We start from the raw sequence: 20884 nt of genomic DNA, 5'->3' as shown, positions 1-20884 counted from the left end.
GATGCATTCTGTTTCTTAGAGATGAACGTAGCCAGATTACAGTTTGCAAGTGCACATGGGGAAAAATATCTTACTTTTTGGAGAAATGTCCTCTGGTCTGATTACTATTTGGCCATAATGACCATCGTTATATTTGGAGGAAAAAGGGTGAGGCTTGCAAGCCGAAGAACACCATCCCAAATTTGAAACATGAGGGTGTCAGCATCATGTTGTGGGGGTGCTTTTCTGCAGGAGGGACTGGTGCACTTCACAAAATAGATGGCATCATGAGGAATGAAAATTATGTGGGTATATTGAAGCAACATCTCAAGACATCAGCCAGGAAGTTAAAGCTCGTCGCAAATGGGTCTTTTAAATGGAAAATGACCCCAAGTATTCCTCCAAAGTTGTGGCAAATTGGACAACAAAGTCAAGGTGTTGGAGTGGCCATCACAAAGCCCTGACCTCAATCTGATAGAAAATGTATGGGCAGAACTGAAAAAGCATGTGCGAGCAAGGAGGTCTACAAACCAGATTCAGTTACACCAGTTCTGTCTGGAGGAAGGGGCCAAAATTCCAGCAAATTATTGTGAGAAGCTTGTGGAAGGCTCCCCAAAACGTTTGACCCAAGTTAAACAATTTAAAGGCAATGCTTCCAAATACTAACAAAGTGTATGTAAACTTCTGACCCACTGGGAATATGATGAAAGAAAGAAATGCTGAAATATATAATTCTCTCTACTATTATTCTGACATTTCACGTTCTTAAAATAGAGTAGTGAAACTAACTGACCTAAGACAGGGAATTTTTTCTATGATTAAATGTCAGGAATTGTGAAAAACTAAATGTACTTGTAATTGTAAACTTTTGACACAAACTATATATATATTTAAGATTTAAAGATTGAGTTGTTGGAAGGCTGAGACCATTCTTAGGTGGTCTAGAGACTCTGAAAATTAGTCAGGTTCTTTTTTGTTTGATTATCTGTCTTGGAAGTAAATTCATGGCAGAGAATATTATAAAAGCCTTAAGTTTCATTAATTTTAACACAGGTAAGGGATGTTCTTATCCACAACTCACTGCATGCTGTATCATCAGTGGAAAACTGGAAAGAAATGGAGGAAAAGAGACATGGTGAAATTATTGAGTTTGAGGCAGGACTATCGGCTTGTTTGATCAGCAGAAGACTAGAGGCCTGTACCATGAAGGTTGCTGAATGAACTCAGGTTTTCAGGATTGGTTTCAGGTTGACAAATCCAAACCAATCCAATCAGGGTTAATTGTTACCATGATGCAGCTCATCAACATTCTCTGTTCACTCAGGCTTCGACTCTGACATTAAGATTAGATTATACGCTCGTGCACATGAATGAGTGACTTTTGCAGCGCACAATCAATCGTGTGAGAGAAAGTGATTCACTTCTAGTGAGAAACTCAGCAGGATTTACCTCTCTGCTGAAAGCTGATGATTAGGAATTTAAATTAATTTAAACTGTGCAAAAGAGTGATGACTTAAAACACATGATTTACACAGTAAAGGGATAACTGTAAAATTATGAAACAAAGACATTCACACAACAAGAAGAGACAGCGGCTGCTAAGAGAGCTCAAGAGGACTGCTGCAAACTAAATCTTAATGTGATAATTTTTTAAAACAGCTAGCATATCAATGCATATCTAGGCTCACAACAAGAACACACAGGCTTATTCATTTTAAAAGCTTAAATTTAAAATACCCTGCCCTTCTGCCCCCCCTACCAGCAGGCTTTTCCCCGGCTCTCTAGGGATGGAGAGGTGGACAAAGGAAAAGCAAACCCCCCAAAAAAAGAGAAGAGGAGAGGCGGAGCAGTAAGACAGTAAGAGAGAGAGAGTGAGGAGAGACAGAGAGAGAGAAAAATGTGCTCGCTGGTTCCAAGACATGCCGTCGCCTGGTCCCAACCTCTGGCGGACGACAGCCGCTCCTCCCCAGAGACAGTCCTCCGACCCCCTGGCGGATGGAACGCCCCTCCGCATTTTGGTGGCCAGTAGGGAACTCCTCCGACCCCCTGGCGGATGGAACGCCCCTCCACATTTTGGCGGCCAATAGACAACTCCTCCGCCCCTGGCAGCAGCTCCACCGCTCCAGGCGTCTGGCAGCGAGCCCCCCCTCATGGACAGTGGCCGTTCCTCCGCGTCCAGGTGGCCAACATCAACTCCTCCATCCCCCGGCAGATGGCTGCGGCTGCTTCTTTGGGTGGATGGCTGGGTAGCGAGGACTCCACGACAGCGCATCCCCCCTCCTTGGTTTGGAAAGGAGGAGGCGGGAACTGGCTAAACAAACTTAAGCTTAAGCTCTTATTTGAAAGCATTTATGAATAGGTTTGAGCATATAGATATATGGAGGGTTAAAAATATAAATGATAAAGTGTACACATGGAGCAACAAAGACTCATCTAGGCTTTTGCGGATTGATTTTTAGTTAGTCTTGACAAAGATAATATTTGCATTGATATAACGGCAACTCCGTTAACAGGTCATAAGGCTGTTTTAAAATTGTACTTTCTCCTGAAGCTAGATACAACAGGATAGTTCATTAATGAATAGTTCATTACTTAAGTATAATGAGGTTAAGTTAGAGCTGAAAAGACTTATACATTTTTACTGGAATAAAGCTAAATATGAAAATCCATTCAGATGCAACAGGGAATTGTTAAAATTTGAAGTTGGGAAATACTTCATAATAATATTCAGTTCTAATTTGGCTAAATCAAAAAGTCTTGAAGAGATGAAAGTTGTAAGTGAAATTTCATCTATTACCAATACCTTACCTGATAATCTGTCAGATGGACAGAGCGTATTTAGCTGACCTGCAAATTAAGTTAGATGATTTGTATAAATTAAGAGCACAAGGTGCTTTCATTAGGTCAAGGCAAAGGTGGCTAGAATATGGAGAACAGATGTCTACCTATTTTTTTAACTTGAGAAAAATAGGGCTAAACACAATTCCATTTTTCAATAAAATATTGGGGTGGGGGGTCTGTCTCATAAAACTCCAAAGAAATTTCCCAATTTTGTCATAACTTTTATTTGAATTTGAATGTAGCTGATTTGGATATTTTCTGAAAGCACATTGGTACTGTTAATTCTATTACTGTTAGGGTTACCTTGTCTTGTTTTACCGTTGCCCCTTTGGTTTCCATTTTTGTCCCTTTTGTTTTCCATAGGTTCACTTTTGTCCCTTGTTTAGCTCCACTGTCTCACTAGTCTATTGTTTAAAGAACTACACTTCCCAGTATCCACCTGTCATCATCACTGCCATTTTGTGTCTTTGTTCACACCTGTTTATCATTTGTAATCATCCTGTCCTTGTGTATTTATATCCTGGTTTTTGGTTCAGTCTTTGTCTTTCGTTGAATGTTGTTAGCCCGGTGTGTGTGTTCCCTGCCTGTGTTTTCGGTGTTATGTTTATTTTTCCCATTGAGGGTTTTCCTTTGTGTTTTTGTGTTTGTAATAATAAAGTAAGCTGCACTTAGATCCGCTCTCCTCAGATCCGCTCTCCTCGTCTGCCTTTGCTGTCTGCATTCGTAATAGAACGAAAGAACACAAATGGATCTAGCAGCTTACCTCATGGAACTGACCCAGGCGGAGTTGACCATCCGTGAGTTCTCCCACTTCTTTTCCGCTGTTGCCCCCCACACCGGCTTCGACGACGCATCCCTAAAGACCATCTACCAGTTCGGGCTACCAACATACCAGCTGAGGGAATTGCCGAACTCCGGAGACCTCACGTGGAGGGAATATGTGAGTTTAGTCTTGGGAGAACTCGCTGCCGGGGAACCACCTCTCTCGATCCCGGTTTCCGCCTCTGGGCTTTCCGTGCCTGCCACGGCCAACGAGCCAGCGTTGCCAGCTTCGTCCGCCCGGCGGAGGAGGAGAAGAGGAAAGGCTTCTGCTCCCCAGTCTCCGCCTGCCACGGCCAGCGAGCCAGAGCCCACGCCTGCCACGGCCAGCGAGCCAGAGCCCACGCCTGCCACGGCCAGCGAGCCAGAGCCCACGCCTGCCACGGCCAGCGAGCCAGAGCCCACGCCTGCCACGGCCAGCGAGCCAGTAGCCTCCGACGTCAGTGAGCCAGCGCCTGTAGCCTCCGACGTCAGTGAGCCAGCGCCTGTAGCCTCCGACGTCAGTGAGCCAGCGCCTGTAGCCTCCGACGTCAGTGAGCCAGCGCCTGTAGCCTCCGACGTCAGTGAGCCAGCGCCTGTAGCCTCCGACGTCAGTGAGCCAACCCCTGTAGCCTCCGACGTCAGTGAGCCAGCGCCTGTAGCCTCGACCGTCCGTGAGCCAGCGCCTGTAGCCTCCGACGTCAGTGAGCCAACCCCTGTAGCCTCCGACGTCAGTGAGCCAGCGCCTGTAGCCTCCGACGTCAGTGAGCCAACCCCTGTAGCCTCCGACGTCAGTGAGCCAGCGCCTGTAGCCTCGACCGTCCCTGAGCCAGCGCCTGTGGTCTTGTCCGTCCCAGTGCCAGTAGCCATGACCGTCCAAGAGCCAGCGCCAGTAGCCATGACCGTCCAAAAGCCAGCGCCAGTGGTCGTGTCCGTCCAAGAGTCAGCCCCTCCCGAGCCTCCCGAGCTTTCCAGGGCTCCGCCTCCCGAGCTTTCCAGAGCTCCGCCTCCCGAGCTTTCCAGAGCTCCGCCTCCCGAGCTTTCCAGAGCTCCGCCTTCCGAGCCTCCCGAGCTTTCCAGAGCTCCACCTTCCGAGCTTTCCAGAGCTCCGCCTTTCAAGCTTTCCAGAGCTTCACCTCTCGAGCCTCCCAGGGCTCCGCCTCTCAAGCCTCTCAAGCCTTTCAGGGCTCCGCCTCTCAAGCCTCTTGAGCCTTCCAGGGCTCCGCCTCTCAAGCTTCCCGAGCCTCCCAGGGCTCTGTCTCTCAAGCTTCTTGAGCCTTTCAGAACTCCGCCTCTCGAGCCTTCCAGGGCTCCGCCTCTCAAGTCTCTCGAGCCTCCCAGGACTCCGCCCCTCAAGTCACTCGAGTCTTCTAGGGCTTTGCCCCTCAAGCCTCTCGAGCCTTCCAGGGCTCCGCCTCCCAAGCCTCCCGAGCCTTCCAGGGCTCCGCCTCCCGAGCCTCCTATGGCTCCGCCTCCCGAGCCTCCTACGGCTCTGCTCCCAGAGACTCCAGAGCTTTCTAGGGCTCCGCCTCTCGAGCCTCCTACGGCTCTGCTCCCAGAGACTCCAGAGCCTCCTACGGCACCGCCTCCCGAGCCTCCTACGGCACCGCCTCCCGAGCCTCCTACGGCTCTGCTCCCAGAGACTCCCGAGCCTTCTAGGGCTCCGCCTCTAGAGCGTCCTACGGCCCTGCCTCCTGAGCCTCCCTCAGCTCCGCCTCCAGAACCTCACGAGCCTCCTACGGCTCCGCCTCCAGAGCCTTCTACGGCTCCGTCACCAGAGCCTCCTGATCCTCCTATGGCTCTGCCTCCTGATCCTCCTATGGCTCCGCCTCCCGAGCCTCCTACGGCTCCGCCTCCAGCGCCTCCTACGGCTCCGCCCCCAAAGCCTCCTGAGCCTCCCACAGCTCCGCCTCCTGAGCCTCCAAAACTTCCCACGGCTCCGCCTCCAGAACCTCCCGAGCCTCCTACGGCTCCGCCTCCAGAGCCTCCTACGGCTCCGCCTCCTGAGCCTCCCACGGCTCCGCCCCAGAGCCTCCTGAGCCTCCTACGGCTCCGCCTCCTGAACCTCCTACGGCTCCGCCTCCTGAGCATCCTACGGCTCCGCCTCCAGAGCATCCAAAGGCTCCGCCCCCAAAGCCTCCTATGGCTCCGCCTCCAGAGCCTCCTACGGCTCAGGCCCCAGAGCCTCCTGAGCCTTCCTCGGCTCCGCCTCCTGAGCCTTCCTCAGTTCCGTCTCCTGAACCTTCCTCAGCTCCGTCCTCAGAGCCTCCCAGGCCTCCTGACCCGGCCCCTGTCCTGTGGCCTCCTCCCAGGGGCCCTGACCCTGTTCCTGACCTGTGGCCTCCTCCCAGGCCACCTGACCCGGCCCCTATCCTGTGGCCTCCTCCCAGGCCCCCTGACCCAGTTCCCGTCCTGTGGCCTCCTCCCAGGCCACCTGACCCGGCCCCTATCCTGTGGCCTCCTCCCAGGCCCCCTGACCCAGTTCCCGTCCTGTGGCCTCCTCCCAGGCCTCCTGACCCGGCCCCTGTCCTGTGGTCTGCCCCTCTTTGCCCCCCGGACTGCCTGTCTGCCCCTCGTTGCCCCCTGGACTGCCTGTCTGCCCCTTTGTGCCCCCCAGGACTTCCTGCTTGCCCTCTGTGCCCCTTGGACTTCCTGCCTGCCCTCTGTGCCCCATTGGACTTCCTGCCTGCCCTCTGTGCCCCATTGGACTTCCTGCCTGCCCTCTGTACCCCCGGTGCCATCATTTTGTTTTCTGTGGGTTCCTTTTTGTCTTTTGGTGTTTTTTCTTTTAGGATCGTCTGGGATCCGATCCTTGGGGGGGGGGGGCTATGTTAGTGTTACCTTGTCTTGTTTTACCGTTGCCCCTTTGGTTTCCATTTTTGTCCCTTTTGTTTTCCATAGGTTCACTTTTGTCCCTTGTTTAGCTCCACTGTCTCACTAGTCTATTGTTTAAAGAACTACACTTCCCAGTATCCACCTGTCATCATCACTGCCATTTTGTGTCTTTGTTCACACCTGTTTATCATTTGTAATCATCCTGTCCTTGTGTACTTATATCCTGGTTTTTGGTTCAGTCCTTGTCTTTCGTTGAATGTTGTTAGCCCGGTATGTGTTAGCCCGGTATGTGTGTTCCCTGCCTGTGTTTTCCCTGCCTGTGTTTTCGGTGTTGTGTTTATTTTCCCCATTGAGGGTTTTCCTTTGTGTTTTTGTGTTTGTAATAATAAAGTAAGCTGCACTTAGATCCGCTCTCCTCGTCTGCCTTTGCTGTCTGCATTCGTAACAATTACTCATGATGAAAAAAATATGTGTGACTCTCCAATTACTGTTGATGAAGTTTTCTCTCTTAAAAGATAATAAGTCACCTGGTAATGACGGGATAACGGCTGAATTTTATAAGCTTTTTCTGAACCCCTTTCCTTTTAAAAGTGTATTCAGAGAGCCTACATTGTTCTGAGCTCACAGCTAGTATGAAGCAAGGTGTCATTTGTTTAATACCTAAACCTAAAAAGGATCCTCTTTTCCGAGACAATTGGAAACCTATCAGCCTTCTTAATAATGTCTATAAATTGTTTGCCCTTATTTTCTCAAGTTGATTCAAGCTGGTTTTTAACTCCATTATGGATGAGAATCAGTCAGGCTTTATGAAAGCCGTCATATTTTTAGTAATATTAGATTATTGATTCCACAGATCTTATTCTGGATGATAGTTAAGTTTTAACTAGTTTTTTTTAAGTTTTTTGAGAGATTTTTGGTTTTGGGCCCTACTTTTGTAATGCTATAAAACTCTGCATACTGGAGGAAATAGTTCAGTGAAATTTGGACATGGTACAACACAGAGATTTGTTTTAGAAAGAGGAATTCGGCAAGGCTGCCCAGTCTCAGTATATCTCTTTCTTATTGTAGCTCAGACCTTTTGGCATGTTATTAAGGATAGTAAGTTAGAAGGAATTTATATTGCTGGTAGAAGAATTCTGATGAATAAACTAGCAGATGACACCGCCTTGTTTTAAAATAAACTCTTGCCAGTTTTATCAGGCAATAAAAACTATTCAATTATTTCTCCTCCCTTTTATCTGTGGATGGTATTCCTGTTAAAGAAGCTGTTAATTATTTAGCCGTTGTTGTCTTGAAAAGCAAACAAGATCATGCCATTGAAAAGATAAAAAACAAATGTAATCTTGGGTTATTATGGGACCTGCCCCATAGAGGTAGAGTTCTTTTGTCAAAAGCAGAAGGAGTTTCTAGACTGACCTATGTTGCTTCATCTATACACTTTATTGGCTTGGAAGCTGATCTACAAGCACAATTTTTCTCTGCAACGTTATTTTATTTGGAATAAACGTTTTTTTTTTTTTTTTTTTTAAAGCTGGTTTGATAGAGGTATAGTTTTAGTCCATCAGTTGTTTAACACTCAGGGATACCTTATGACCTATGATGAATTTCTTTTGCACTTTAATGTTCCTGTGACTCGCAGGGAATTCTCTCTTGTATTTTCTGCCATTAATTCTGGGGACATTTCTTTATGTAGAGAAGTAATAAAGCCTGCTGATATGCCCCTAATTAACCTAACTGACACAGCATGTGGTCAAGTTTGCTTTTTACAATCCAAAAACAACAACAACCTTCCTTGTTTTTAAAGGAGGTTGCCACCAAGTGTTACACTACTGCTTATTGAGCCAAATTTGTTAATGACCTTCATTGGGAAAGTGTTTGGTTATTGCCTCAGAAGTATTTTGTTACAAATAAGGCTTTAGGATAATGCAAAAATTCTACCCTGTTAAACATTTTCTTTGTAAGTTTAAGAAATACATTGATGTCAATGGCTCTTTTTGCTCTTTGTACTTGGAAACAGTGCCCCACATTTTCTGCCATTGTAGTTGTGTGAAAAAGATATGGAAAGATGTGTCTACATTTATTAATGAAAAGATACTCTTTAATTTAGTAATTTTTGGTTATTTAAAGTATGACAACAGTGTTAATAGTGAAGCTTATTTAATTAATCTGTTTATTTTATTAGTCTGAAATAATTTTAGTAGTAAAATTCACATTCATAAATGTATGTTTTTGAGCAAAAAAACCCTTTTTCAGTAGTTTTTAAAGAAATGTATATATTTTTTCATACTATTCAAAATAGTACTAATAGAAAAGCTTTAAAAACTGTTCACATGTGCTCTCTCTTCAAAATCTCTGAATAAATCAAAGGTCAAGTGTCTTTGTGAAAGTATGTACATTTTTTTATTTTTCCAAAGCAGGTTAGCCATGTATGTAGGTAAGTTGCTATGGCGATAAACACAGCTAAAAGCCAACCAACTTTCATGGTGCCTAAAACCTGGGGTTGAGGGACCAAACTAAAATAAAACTTACCTGGCCAATCACTGAACCAGCTTCATGGTACAGGCCTCAGGGATGTGTATTGTAACTGTTTTTAATATGTAGTTATCCGAGAGGTTTAACGAACAGTTATACATGTTTCAGCAAATGAGCTATAAGCCTATACATAGATCTTCAAATTATAAAATATCACATTATAGTCAATCAAAAATAATCAAAATGACTCTGTCTGTATATGCAGGCCAATGAGGACAATAATAATAATAATAATAATAATAATAATAATAATAATAATAAAAGAGATGCGAGGATACTGGAAAACTGGTGCTCTCTGATCCCCATCACACAATGAAGGAAACAGCTGTGGGACTTTTCTGCTACTGGTGGTAAGACATCACAAAGCTCCGTGTCCCAAGCTTGTTTGTGTAACATGTTCTTTTCTATACAGTAATGGACTTGTTTCTAATGAGTATGTGATGAGGAGGGTGCATGGCCAGCGCTGAATCAGACAATCAGAGGGAGAGTGAGATAAAGGGGAGCTGGAGATGCCAGTTCAGGAGAGAGAGGCATGTGGTAGCGCAGCATGAGTGTCCGTGTGTCCTTGTGTTTTATGTTGTTTAAGTTTGTGTTTTGACATTAAACTTACGTCGACTGTTCAGCCGGTTAGATGCTCTAACCCTGACTAGGAGTATCCATCCCAAACAACTGATACAATACCATGACATGGCAATGAGGATGTTCATGTACAACAAACTCAAGCAAAATGCAAGCACTCCAGTTGTAATGTTCAATTCCAGTATTTGTGTGTTAATACATGTACTCAAATGTATTGTCTTTTGTAATTGTATGCATTTTTGTAACCAAAAACAAGCATACCTTTTAGCGAACAGATTTGCTTTAGTGTTAAAAACAGACACTCTTTAAAACCTCTCTTTACATCAAAATGCCTTAATAGAACTCAATAAAAGATTTGTCAATTAAATGACAAAATATATCTGTCAAATTAGTTTATTTATATAAGTTAATTTATACTCATATTCATGTTGATCCAAGCTCAAACGACTGACTTTCCTCTGTGGGAACTCAAATGGAGATGTCAGGAATAATGATAGGGACTGACAGCCTCACTTTCTTTCAGCCTCATTAGCAGCATCTCCATTTTACAATGTATTCTCATATTCTGCAGAAGAAACTAAATAGTACACGTTTTCAAAAAACATGAGGGTAAGTACATGTACATAACCGAATTTTCATTTTTAGGTAAGTCAACCCAAAGACAATGTTATGTTTATTTAAATTTTATATTGCACTTTAATTTCAAGTCAATTATCACTGTCAGAACATGATGCTGTATTTATGAAGGGATCCCATTACAGAAACTCCTAAAACATGCACACAAAATTGCTCAAATGCAAAATTCTAATAAATATTACCTTACCACTGCTTTTATTAAATACATGAACATAATTTGAAACCAAATTATTGGCATAGCAGATCTTGTACACTGTGTAATATAGCGTATTCATTTATGGTTTGTGCTCCTAAGATCATCTAATATGATTCATGTTTTATAAAGGCACTATCTGTACTACTACTCTTTTGTAGTGTCTTGTAGTGTGTCTGTTTGGATCTGCCATGTGACATTAAGAGTAAAGGTTTTGACAACACATACATACCTTTTCCATTATGTAGCTAGGGGTTCCAGTCAAGAAAAAAAAAAGTTAAAATTAAAATAGCAGACTCATACAGTCAGCCAGGTTAGCTATAAAGCTAATAAGCAGAACACTCTACAAATGGGCAATTTTAACAAGACGCGTTTATAACTGAGAAAATGATACAAAACTTAAGTCACAGTATTTCTCTGATGACGTCTGTTTCTTTAAATGTTAGCAGCCTTGGAGCGTGTCTGAAAGCACTTGATTCCATACCCATGAGAGCTCTGTGACTCTGGTCCCACCCTGATAATAAAACAAAGCGTGATTGGTCAGAGTAATGTGGCCAATATCTGATTGGCTTTATTAGACGATTGGTGGAGTCCACCTATTTGTGGATTGTCCGCAGCTCTCGCCCAAGAAATGTTTCAGAATTCACAAATGTGAGCTGCAATCCACAATTGCACAGCAAGCGATCCACAAATAAATGCTGGACAGAGTTGTGTTTGTGAGTTTAAAAATTTTTTTATTTATTAGTGAATTCACTTAATGTTTGTGAATTTTTTCCATTGGTCTATGAATTAGAAACAATTCTAACTCCATAGAAAAACCTGAAATCATGTTAAATGCTGTCCTCTTTGCAACATAAAGGAATAAGTTTGACTTGCCCCACCTTTTCTTTAAAAAAAGACCAAAAATCTGGGTTCCATTTACAATGTAAGTCAATGGGGCTAATCTGTAAACATTAAAATACTGTTTCAAAAGTTTGTTATAAAATCACTTACAAACATTTTCTGTGTAAAATTATAGCAGAAACTATTTAGCAGAGACGGGCCACTTGTATTAAAATGAACAGGAGAAATTGGAACGCCCAACCAAGAAGCTCACACCAAATGGTCAACAGATGTAGAAAGGAAGTCCCGCCTTACAGGTAAAAGAACCAATCACCTTTTAGATACAGCAATAACCTGTCAATCAACTCGAGAATGCGCATGCACATTAGCTATACAAGCCTGGATAATTGTGCTAATTTTTTTTTAGCATAATCAGAGTTAAAGACACACAATTTATGATAGCAGTTTTGTCAGATTTTCCACCGATATAAAATATGTTCTTTGATTGTAAACTTCACCAATAATTTTTGAGATTTCGATGTTCCCCCATACAAGCAGATTTGAGCTGCACTTGCATGACTGGAAATAGTCTCCAGAGTGCATTCCAAAGAAGGCCGACAGTGGACTGACTTGCTAGAAAGACTTTTGTTATAACCAATTTTACAGCTTGGTTGCCATGACGATGTCATGATAATATCAGAAAACCCTAAAATGATTGTAAAAATGTCAATTTGAACAACTTTACAGATCAATTAATTCATGAGTTTCAACAATGTAAGTGTTTTTAAAATTATAAGCTTCATATTTCTGCTTTAAACAGTATAAAATTGGCCCCATTCACTTCCATTGTAAGTGTCTCACTGAAACTCGAAAAGGACGACTGAGTCGAAATAATTTTTTTTTGGTCATGAATATTTTGCCACAAATGCTGTTGAGCCTAACTTGTATTGAACCTGGAATATCCCTTTAAAAATCAGCACAACAAATGAAACACAAATTGAGAAAACTGACCCAAACCAGACGGTTTGTCGGCACTCGTCGAGTTCAGTTCGGGCTGAAGACTTCTATTGCACATGTAGAATAATCAAATAGTGATTTTGGCATTGAACAGTAAACCAAACCATGGTTTGGAGAAACCCTGTAGAAGCTGGGCGTATTCGGGAGGCTGTTTGAAATTATTATTTTTGCAATGCTGTTCTGTGGCGCAGAAATTACACAATTCAAGTATGGATGATTTTCATTTATTTAGAGAAAATTGGCATAAAAGGTAATGTTTTGAATTATCTACGTCAATATGCAAGTAGCCTTATAACAATGAAACTCAAAAATATTTCGAATTACATTTGAGGTCTAACTTCACACTAAAACATCCTGTCTTAAATCGAAATCTCTAATTAAATCATGTCTCTGAAGCTACATGAGTCTCTTGGGGTCGATCTTCTCCAGGTGCACCAGAGGTTTCAGCTGCTCTGCGAAGCTCCTCATGTCTTCAGAGACAGTGTCTTGTCCCGCAGGCGCCAGCACGCTCAGCTCAACCAGATAAGACAGAGACAGCGGCTCCGTGTTCTCAGTGTTTCCCGGCACCAGTACGCGGGACAGTTTGTTCACCACCACCTTCATGGCGCCCTTGCGGAACACCTGACCCTTGGCCACGAACTCGTGGTCCATGCGGAAGCCCATCTCGTTGAGAAATTCCGGCAAGCTGTGTGAGGCGGCCACGTCCACGCAGTTGCGCACCAGGGCGTGACGGCTCTTGTCGCCCACCTCAGGCTGGCCCAGGTAGCGCAGGTGCCAGGGTGCGGTGGGGTGAAGCAACGAGCGGCGGGCACGCAGGAGGAACGGGTTTCCCTGTTGACCCTTCAGGAGATACACAAGCTCATAATCAGCAAAGCTCTCGGGCTCCATGTTATCGCACAAACCTCTGAGTCGATGTAAGAGACTCTCCAGAGACTGGTCCAGTACACTGCCTGTAACAGAAAGAGGACATAAGTCAACAAAGTAAACATCAGAAAGTTACAATCAGATGTCTTAGGGTTACTGAAAAGTAAGGCTGAAAAATAATCTTTGCATTCATGTTGGTGTCATACATTTTTGAAAAAAGACTCATGACACATGAAAATGTCAAGAGTGAAAGTGTCCAATATCAAGACAGTTACTGAGATTGAACAAGTAGTATTCAGCAGGTCATGTGATTTTAAAATGGCAGCCCACATGAGGGCACCCCTGCCCCATGTAGAATAACGTATTGGTTACCTAACGTAACCTCGGTTCTCTCTAGATGAGGGAACAAGTATTGCGTAAGCTAGTTTACGCTATGAGCCCCAGGGAATTAAGGGGGGACCCGGGGGAGCCCTTATGAGTGGGGAAATAATATTTGGCCGGCAAGAATGCGGGTCATTGATTGTGTAATACATAAGCACATAGTGGGAGGGGAACAACAGAGCGGCGTTGCCGGTCTGTGTGGAATGTGACCCATCAGTGCAGCTCACCAGGGGAGCTGTAGCGTATTAAACCGCTAGTAGTTTTGCCTGCAGAGCGGGCACTTCCATATTGTAAAATCTGACAAAGGTGGAGGGGGAAGTCCATCCCGCTGCCACACATATGTCGTGAATGGAAATCCCGCTGGACCATGCCCACGAGGATGCCATGCCTCTAGTGGAGTGAGCCCTAATGTCCAACGGGCATGGCAGGTCTTTTGACGCGTATGCAGCAGCAATAGCGTCTACTATCCATCTAGATAGTGTCTGTTTCAAGGCGGCGAGACCTTTGGTGCGCCCTCCGAACGAAACAAAAATCTGCTCAGAGCGTCTGAAAGTGGCGGAGCGCGCAGTATACAATCTCAGTGCTCTGACCCGGCAAAGGAGATTGGCGTCGCGTTCACTATCGGGTGCTGGCAGCGCCGATAGGGAAATGACCTGTGCTCTGAAAGGAGTACCGATCACCTTGGGAACATAGCCGTGTCTAGGCTTTAAAATGACCTTGGAGTCACTTGGTCCAAACTCAAGACACGCAGCGCTGACAGACAGCGCGTGAAGGTCTCCCACACGTTTGACTGATGACAGGGCAGTCAGAAAAACGGTTTTGAGTGAAAGGTATTTCAAATCCACGGATTGTAGTGGTTCGAAAGGGGGGGCTTTCATAGTTTCGAGAGCTATAGAAAGATCCCAGATAGGAACCGATGGGGGGCGCGGGGGGTTCATCCTTCTAGCTCCCCTGAGGAAGCGGATGACCAGCTCGTTTTTACCCCATGACTGACCGTGCAGGGGTTCAGCAAACGCCGCAACGGCCGCCACATACACTTTGAGCGTGGATGGGGTTCTGCTCTTATCCAGCAGCTCTTGTAGGAATACGAGCAGCGACGACACCCCACATGTCCGTGGGTCCAGGTCTCTGTCGGTGCACCATTTTGAGAACACAGACCATTTTGACGCATAGAGTCTTCTCGTGGAAGGGGCTCTAGCGTGTATGATGGTGTTTATTACTCCTTCTGGCAGAGCGACGGGTAGTCGTTGATCACCCACGCATGCAGCGCCCAGCGCTCTGGGTGGGGATGCCAGATTGTGCCGCGAGCTTGAGAGAGGAGATCTGCTCTCACTGGGATGGGCCACGGCGCTGTCAGTGACAGCTGCATAAGCTCCGGGAACCATGTCTGATTCTCCCAACGCGGGCTATGAGGAGCACTGAGTGACGCGTTTCCCTGATCCTCTGCATTACCTGTGGCAATAGCGAGACGGGAGGGAAGGCGTAAAGCGGGCGTCTGGGCCAGTCCTGGGCCAGCACGTCCTCGCTTTTCGAGAAAAATATTGGGCAGAGAGAGTTCTCTTTGGACGCAAAGAGGTCTATCTCTGCTCTGCCGAATAGGTGCCATAATGTCTGGACTGTTTGAGCGTGCAGGGACCATTCCCCTGGGGGAATATTGTCTCTGGACAGTCCGTCCGGGCCGTCGTTCAGGTGGCCTGGCACGTGCGTCGCCTTCAGCGAGCGCAGGTGGCACTGGGACCAACTCAGTATGCGTTTCGTCAGATGGAAGAGGTTCCTGGATCTGACACCGCCCTGACGGTTTAGGTAGGATACCACAGATCTGTTGTCCGAACGGACCAGGACGTGGTGACCCTGAATGACCGGGAGAAAGCGCACAAGCGTGTACTCGACCGCTATCATTTCCAGACAATTTATGTGAAGGAGCTTTTCCTGAACTGACCATAGGCCGAAAACCGGAGAGCCCTCGCAGACTGCGCCCCAACCCGTGTTGGACGTGTCTGTCGAGATGACTTTTCGGCGAGATACAGCTCCCATTGTCACTCCCCGCTGATACCATTCGGCCACTGTCCAGGGCTGCAGAGCTGATATACAGGTCTGAGTCACCTTGATGGGCTGGCGGCCATGTAACCTAGCACTCTCTGGAATTTCTTCAGAGGCGTGAGGCTGTTCATCTGAAAAGATGCGCACTGTGTAGATAAGCGAGCCGTCATTGCCACGGAGTCTAGTTCTATTCCAAGGAAGGAAATTGTCTGACTGGGCTGTAGTGAGCTCTTGGTCCAATTGACTGCAAGACCCAAACTGTTCAGATGGCTGAGGAGAACTGCTCTGTGAGACAGAAGCTCCATATGTGACTGTGCCATAATCAGCCAGTCGTCCAAATAGTTCAAAATTCGCAAACCCTGACTCCACAGGGGTGCGAGCGCCGCATCCATGCACTTCGTGAAATTACGGGGTGCTAAGGACAGGCCGAACGGGAGGACGGTGTATTGATAAACCTGGCCATCGAGGCTGAATCTCAAGAATGGCCTGTGACGGGATTTATCTGAATCTGAAAGTATGCATCTTTCAGATCGAGAGAAATAAACCAGTCCCTCTGGCGCACATGCGCGAGGAGTTTCCTGATTGTAAGCATTTTGAACGGTCTTTTGCAAGCACCTTGTTCAAAACCCTGAGATCTAATATGGGTCTGAGGCCGCCGTCTTTCTTGGGAACAAGAAAATAACGGCTGTAAAGCCCCGACTCAGCTCAGAGAGGGTGGCACTTTCTCTATGGCCCTTTTGCACAGAAGGCTTGCTATTTCTGAACGAAGCATGCACGCTGCTTCCGTGTTCACAGTGGTTTCGAGCCATGCTCTGAAGCGAGGGGGGCGGCGATCGAACTGTAGCAAATAGCCCTGTTGTATTGTGCTTAACACCCACTTGGATATCCCTGGAATAGCTTCCCACGCTTTGAAGCGTAACGCTAGAGGGTGAATGGCCAATTCGCTCTGATTGCCGCACACAGAGCGCTGAACAAAATGTGTGAGTGCGTTTAGTGTGTTCATGCATGATTGCTCGCAGACAGCATGAACAGGCTGTTTTGTGAGTGACTTCCCGATTGGAATGAATGGGGAAAGAGTCACATCTGTTACGTGATGCGCAAGCATAGTCATGGGCACGGGACTTACACACAGAGGAATGTTTGCTGGCCGTGTAACAGAGCGGGCAGAGAATGGGCGCGCGCATGTATTCGTGGGCGCATTTATTGACTCTAGCGCTTGAGCGGTTCGTAACCACTTTATGTGAGCGTGCTCTGGTGGGGACACGAGACATGCAGTGCTTGTGTGCAGAAGTGAACACTGGATTGTGGGCACATTTTCTACACATAGGGCTGGTCGTGTGACAGAGCGGCCAGAGAATGGGCGCGCGCCTTCATTGACTCTGACGCTCGAGCGGTTCGTAACCGCTTTATGAGAGCGTGCTCTGATAGGGGCACGGGATGTGTTATGCTTGTGTGTAGCGGCGAACACTGGGTTGTGGGCACATTTTCTACACATAAGACATGTTTGCTCTTTACAAGATTTATTTGGGTCGCCGTGGAAACGGCGTTTGAGTGCAGGCAAGCGGGCAGTGTCACCGGCTTGTTGGCTGCTAAATTCACCACTGTAGTAGCCTGAGAGAAGGGGACTGACAGGGGGCAAAGCTTTGACGGTGGTCCGGCCGCGGCGGGACTGAGCCGTCGTTTGTTCAACAAAGTTAGGAAGACTTCGGTTGCTCTGGTTTCAGCGTTACCTGAAATCGAGGCCCGCGGGGGGGCGGCGGTCTGCGGCGGCTGTCTGAGCGCGATAGAGGGCGGCCGCCCTGTCGACGCTGAGAAGTCTGAGATTGTTGAGCTGGGCGCTGTGAAGAGGCTCGTGCAGGAGGCTGATCACGTGAGCGGCCTGCAGAGGAGCTAGCGCGACGAGGCAGAAAGAGATTCATGGCTTGTGTGGCTTTTTGGACCTCTGAAAACCGGTCAATGATACCACTCACCGCGGAGCCGAAGAGACCGGATGGAGAGAGCGGTGCGTTGAGGAACGTAGAGCGCTCTGCTTCTCCCATGTCGGCTAGCGTTAACCACAGATGTCTCTCGGTCACAGTCAGCGCGGCCATGCACTTCCCTATAGCTTGGGCTGCAGCTTTGGTAGTGCGGAGGGCGAGGTCCGTAGCACTCCGTATGTCTGCAACCGCCTCTGGATGCCTACTTTCCTCATCCCACTCCCGCAGAAGGTCCGCTTGGAGGATCTGTAGGACGGCCATAGAGTGCAGAGCAGATGCAGCTTGGCCGGTGGCGGAATAGGCGCGGCCAACACAGGCGGAAGTTGTTCTGCAGGCCTTAGACGGGAGCACTGGTTTAGACCGCCATCTCGCGGAGGGCGGGCAAAGGTGTGCTGCTACCGCATCCTCGACCGGAGGGATGGAAGCGTAGCCCTTCTCAGTGGCGCCGTCCACCGAAGCAAGAGAGGTGGAGACGTGGGATCGGACCCTGGCCGAGAAAGGCGCTGCTCCATAATTTGGAAAGCTCGGCGTGGAGTTCCGGCAGGAAGGGAGCGGCCCGGTAGCGGAGTGCTGCAGCGGCGGCTCTGTAGAAAGCAGCCGTCAAGTCTGTTGGGTGCCTGCTCAAGGGGCGGTGACCACTCGAGCCCGAAGCGGTCGACGGCCTGTGTGAGGAGGCGTGTTAGTTCCCCTTCGACTTCGGCACGGGTCCTGCTGGATTCCTGGGCCGAGGAGGAGGCGTGTGAGTCTTACCACTCCTCGCTGTCCGAAGCCATGATGGAACAGCCCTTATCCTCCGCTTCTTCGTCCGAGATGGCAGCAGAGCAGCCGCTCGGCGGCAACTGCGCGTCCCGGGTGGGCGGGGAGGGTGAAGGCGATGCTCGAGGGATGGGCTCCGGCGAGGCAATCGCTTCTACCATTGTTTCCGGCAGCCTTTGAGAGCGGCGCTTTTTACTGCGCGGCTGAACGGAAGGTGGCGCGGCGGCTTCGGTCCTGAGCGCTTCGAGTCGAGCCCGCAGGGTCGACATCGGCAGCTCCTCGCAGAGATCGCATCCACCTCCGCCTTCGGCGAGGGCGAGCTCTGCATGACCCAGTCCCAGGCAGAGAGCGCAGATGAGCATGAGAGTGGAGCGAGGCATCTTAAAAAAGACGCTCGTACTCTTTTGTGAAGTTCTTAAGAACTAGCTTGCTTTTAAAAAGGATACGTCGCCGGATGGCGTAGCTCGCAGTACGGCTGAAGGTGGCGAAGACGGCCGGCTTCTTCGAACGCTGTCCAGGCTTGCTTGATGCCCCTCGAACGGCGACGCGGCTTCCAGTTCAGTGATGCGAAGAGCTTCGCGGAAGAGATGAAAATCAGGGTTCCAGCCTACGAACTACGCTTATATGCACTCTAGTCACGCCCATTTTGGCGGGCTTTGATGCAGTGAGCGCGCGGACGCCTCTCATTGGATGCGAGTTCGCCCAAGCTCGTCTATAGGCTGCAGCAGTTGCCGCAGAGCAACCTATGAGCTCGCTAGATAGCCCGCTCAAGGTCTGCAGCTGCCGCACTGCGTTGACAATGGATACAAAAATTAAGGATAATTTTTTTGGCTTCAATATCTCAGAAAAGATTAATCTTTCCCGTAGCGTAAGCTAGCTTACGCAATACGAGAGAACCTCTCGTAAGAGAACACAGCTTTTATAAGGTTAATGAAATGACTAGAGTCTCATGTGAACAGTCACAATTGTATAAATTTGTTTAAAAATTTCTATTCATTTTGTTTAGGAGAAAAACTTTTTTAATGAGTAAAAATGACTGAATGCACCTTTAAATCTACTAAAATAGATTAAATCTATGAATAATAACAAGTTTTCAAGACTCATTTTACATCAAAGACATGTAAAAAATAATTTTTTACACAAATATGCTAATGTTTTGAGTCACAAAGAAAGACATTTTCTTGCCTTGTCATTAACTGTCAAAATATCTACATAAATGAATAAATACATAAATATGCCTTATGAACTCATCATGAGTGTCTAAATGGGAGCTGTCGGTTTTATGGTTTTCTTGACCCTCGACAACAAACTAACGCCACACTAACTTTGATTTGGTGGAAACATAAATGTTTTCAAATATTAATAATAGCTTACAATTAAACTGCTTCACTGTTTTTTAAAAAAAATAATAATAACTAAAAGGTCATGTAAAAACTTACCAATATTTATTTTTTTCACTAATATCAGCCTTTCTTAAAGGAATTGCCTAGAAACGGATCAATATTCAAGTCATTTTTTTTACTCTAAATCTCCACTTTCAAACAGCCCTTTTAAGTGGTCTTCTCTCCTTAAGAGTTCTTACGTTTATGGTGATTCACATTCTTCGTGCATATCACCACCTACAGGGCAGGGAGGAGAATTTATAGTAATAAAGTACATATTGATCAGTTTCTCACCCACACCAATCATATCACTTCTAAAGACATGGATTAAACCACTGGAGTCATATGTTTTGCTTTTATGCTGCCCTTATGTGCTTTTTGGAGATTCAAAAGTTTGGCACACATTCACTTGTATTGTGAGAATCTACAGAGCTGAAATATTCTCCTAAAAATCATAATTTGTGTTCTGCAGAAGAATTATTCATGAATACTGGACAATAATTTTTACAGGACAAAAAACAAAAATCATTTTATACAGGTTGCACGACTTACAAACAGCAATTTCTAACTTATGAATTATTTTACAGCTGAGGATGCCTAGAAAAAGTACAGCTGCTATATTACTATGACTTTTACTGGCCTGCAAATCTTAAAATTCCCTTTTATTTCCGGGGTTTCCATGACCGTAACGATACTGAATAATTACGTTTATTCATGTACCAAGGTATTTATATGGTACTCAAATGTAGATCAAAGATTACCATGGTAATTCTGTGGCACAGGTCCAAAAAACATGGTTCCATGCCCAAAATAAAGCATGGTACTTTAGCATATAAATTTTTTTAAGAGTGAGACGTCAAAGCTATGAATCCGAAATCTCCATAAATATATAAGCAGGTTGAGGTTTAAATGGTAGAGTGATGGCGTTTACCTTGCAGCAGATACTCCATCATATTGATGGTTCCACCCGTGACGGGCATCACGGTGACCGGCGGAGCCTCCATCACCCGATCACTCTCTGATCAAACTAAACTAAACCACAAACTGATCAACATGAACAACAAAAGACTTGTAAAGACTGTGAGAGTTTAACAGCAAAACACAGTATATCAATATAACAAAGACTGAATGGAATAATAGCAAAACCACATAATTTACTTGACATAAAAAGGCAAAAGTCAAATGAACACAGCTATTATGTTTGTGTAAAATACGTTCGCCTCTATGTGTAGACCGCGCATGCGCAGTTGCCC

General features: G+C 46.2%; 1 protein-coding gene across 1 annotated transcript; it reads right to left on the bottom strand.

Annotated features, from left to right (window-relative positions):
• Positions 1 to 11172: 11172 nt before the first annotated feature.
• Positions 11173 to 20874, bottom strand: LOC127658131 (mediator of RNA polymerase II transcription subunit 18). Its single transcript, XM_052147245.1, has 2 exons — positions 20563 to 20874; positions 11173 to 13182 (listed from the first exon to the last, which is right to left on the bottom strand). Exons 1-2 carry the CDS (start codon positions 20633 to 20635, stop codon positions 12629 to 12631), a joined length of 627 nt encoding a protein of 208 aa, XP_052003205.1. The 5' UTR covers positions 20636 to 20874; the 3' UTR covers positions 11173 to 12628.
• Between the last annotated feature and the right edge of the window lie 10 nt (positions 20875 to 20884).

This window comes from Xyrauchen texanus, chromosome 17 (assembly GCF_025860055.1).
Source record: "Xyrauchen texanus isolate HMW12.3.18 chromosome 17, RBS_HiC_50CHRs, whole genome shotgun sequence".
NCBI classification, from domain to species: domain Eukaryota; kingdom Metazoa; phylum Chordata; class Actinopteri; order Cypriniformes; family Catostomidae; genus Xyrauchen; species Xyrauchen texanus.
This window is presented reverse-complemented; position numbering and strand designations above follow the sequence as displayed.

Excerpts from the sequence above, each read along its gene's own strand:
- LOC127658131 (XM_052147245.1), bottom strand. The coding sequence starts at position 20,635 with ATGGAGGCTCCGCCGGTCACCGTGATGCCCGTCACGGGTGGAACCATC. Across the intron at positions 13,183-20,562 it reads GATGGAGTATCTGCTGCAAG|GCAGTGTACTGGACCAGTCT; the intron begins GTAAACGCCATC and ends TTTCTGTTACAG.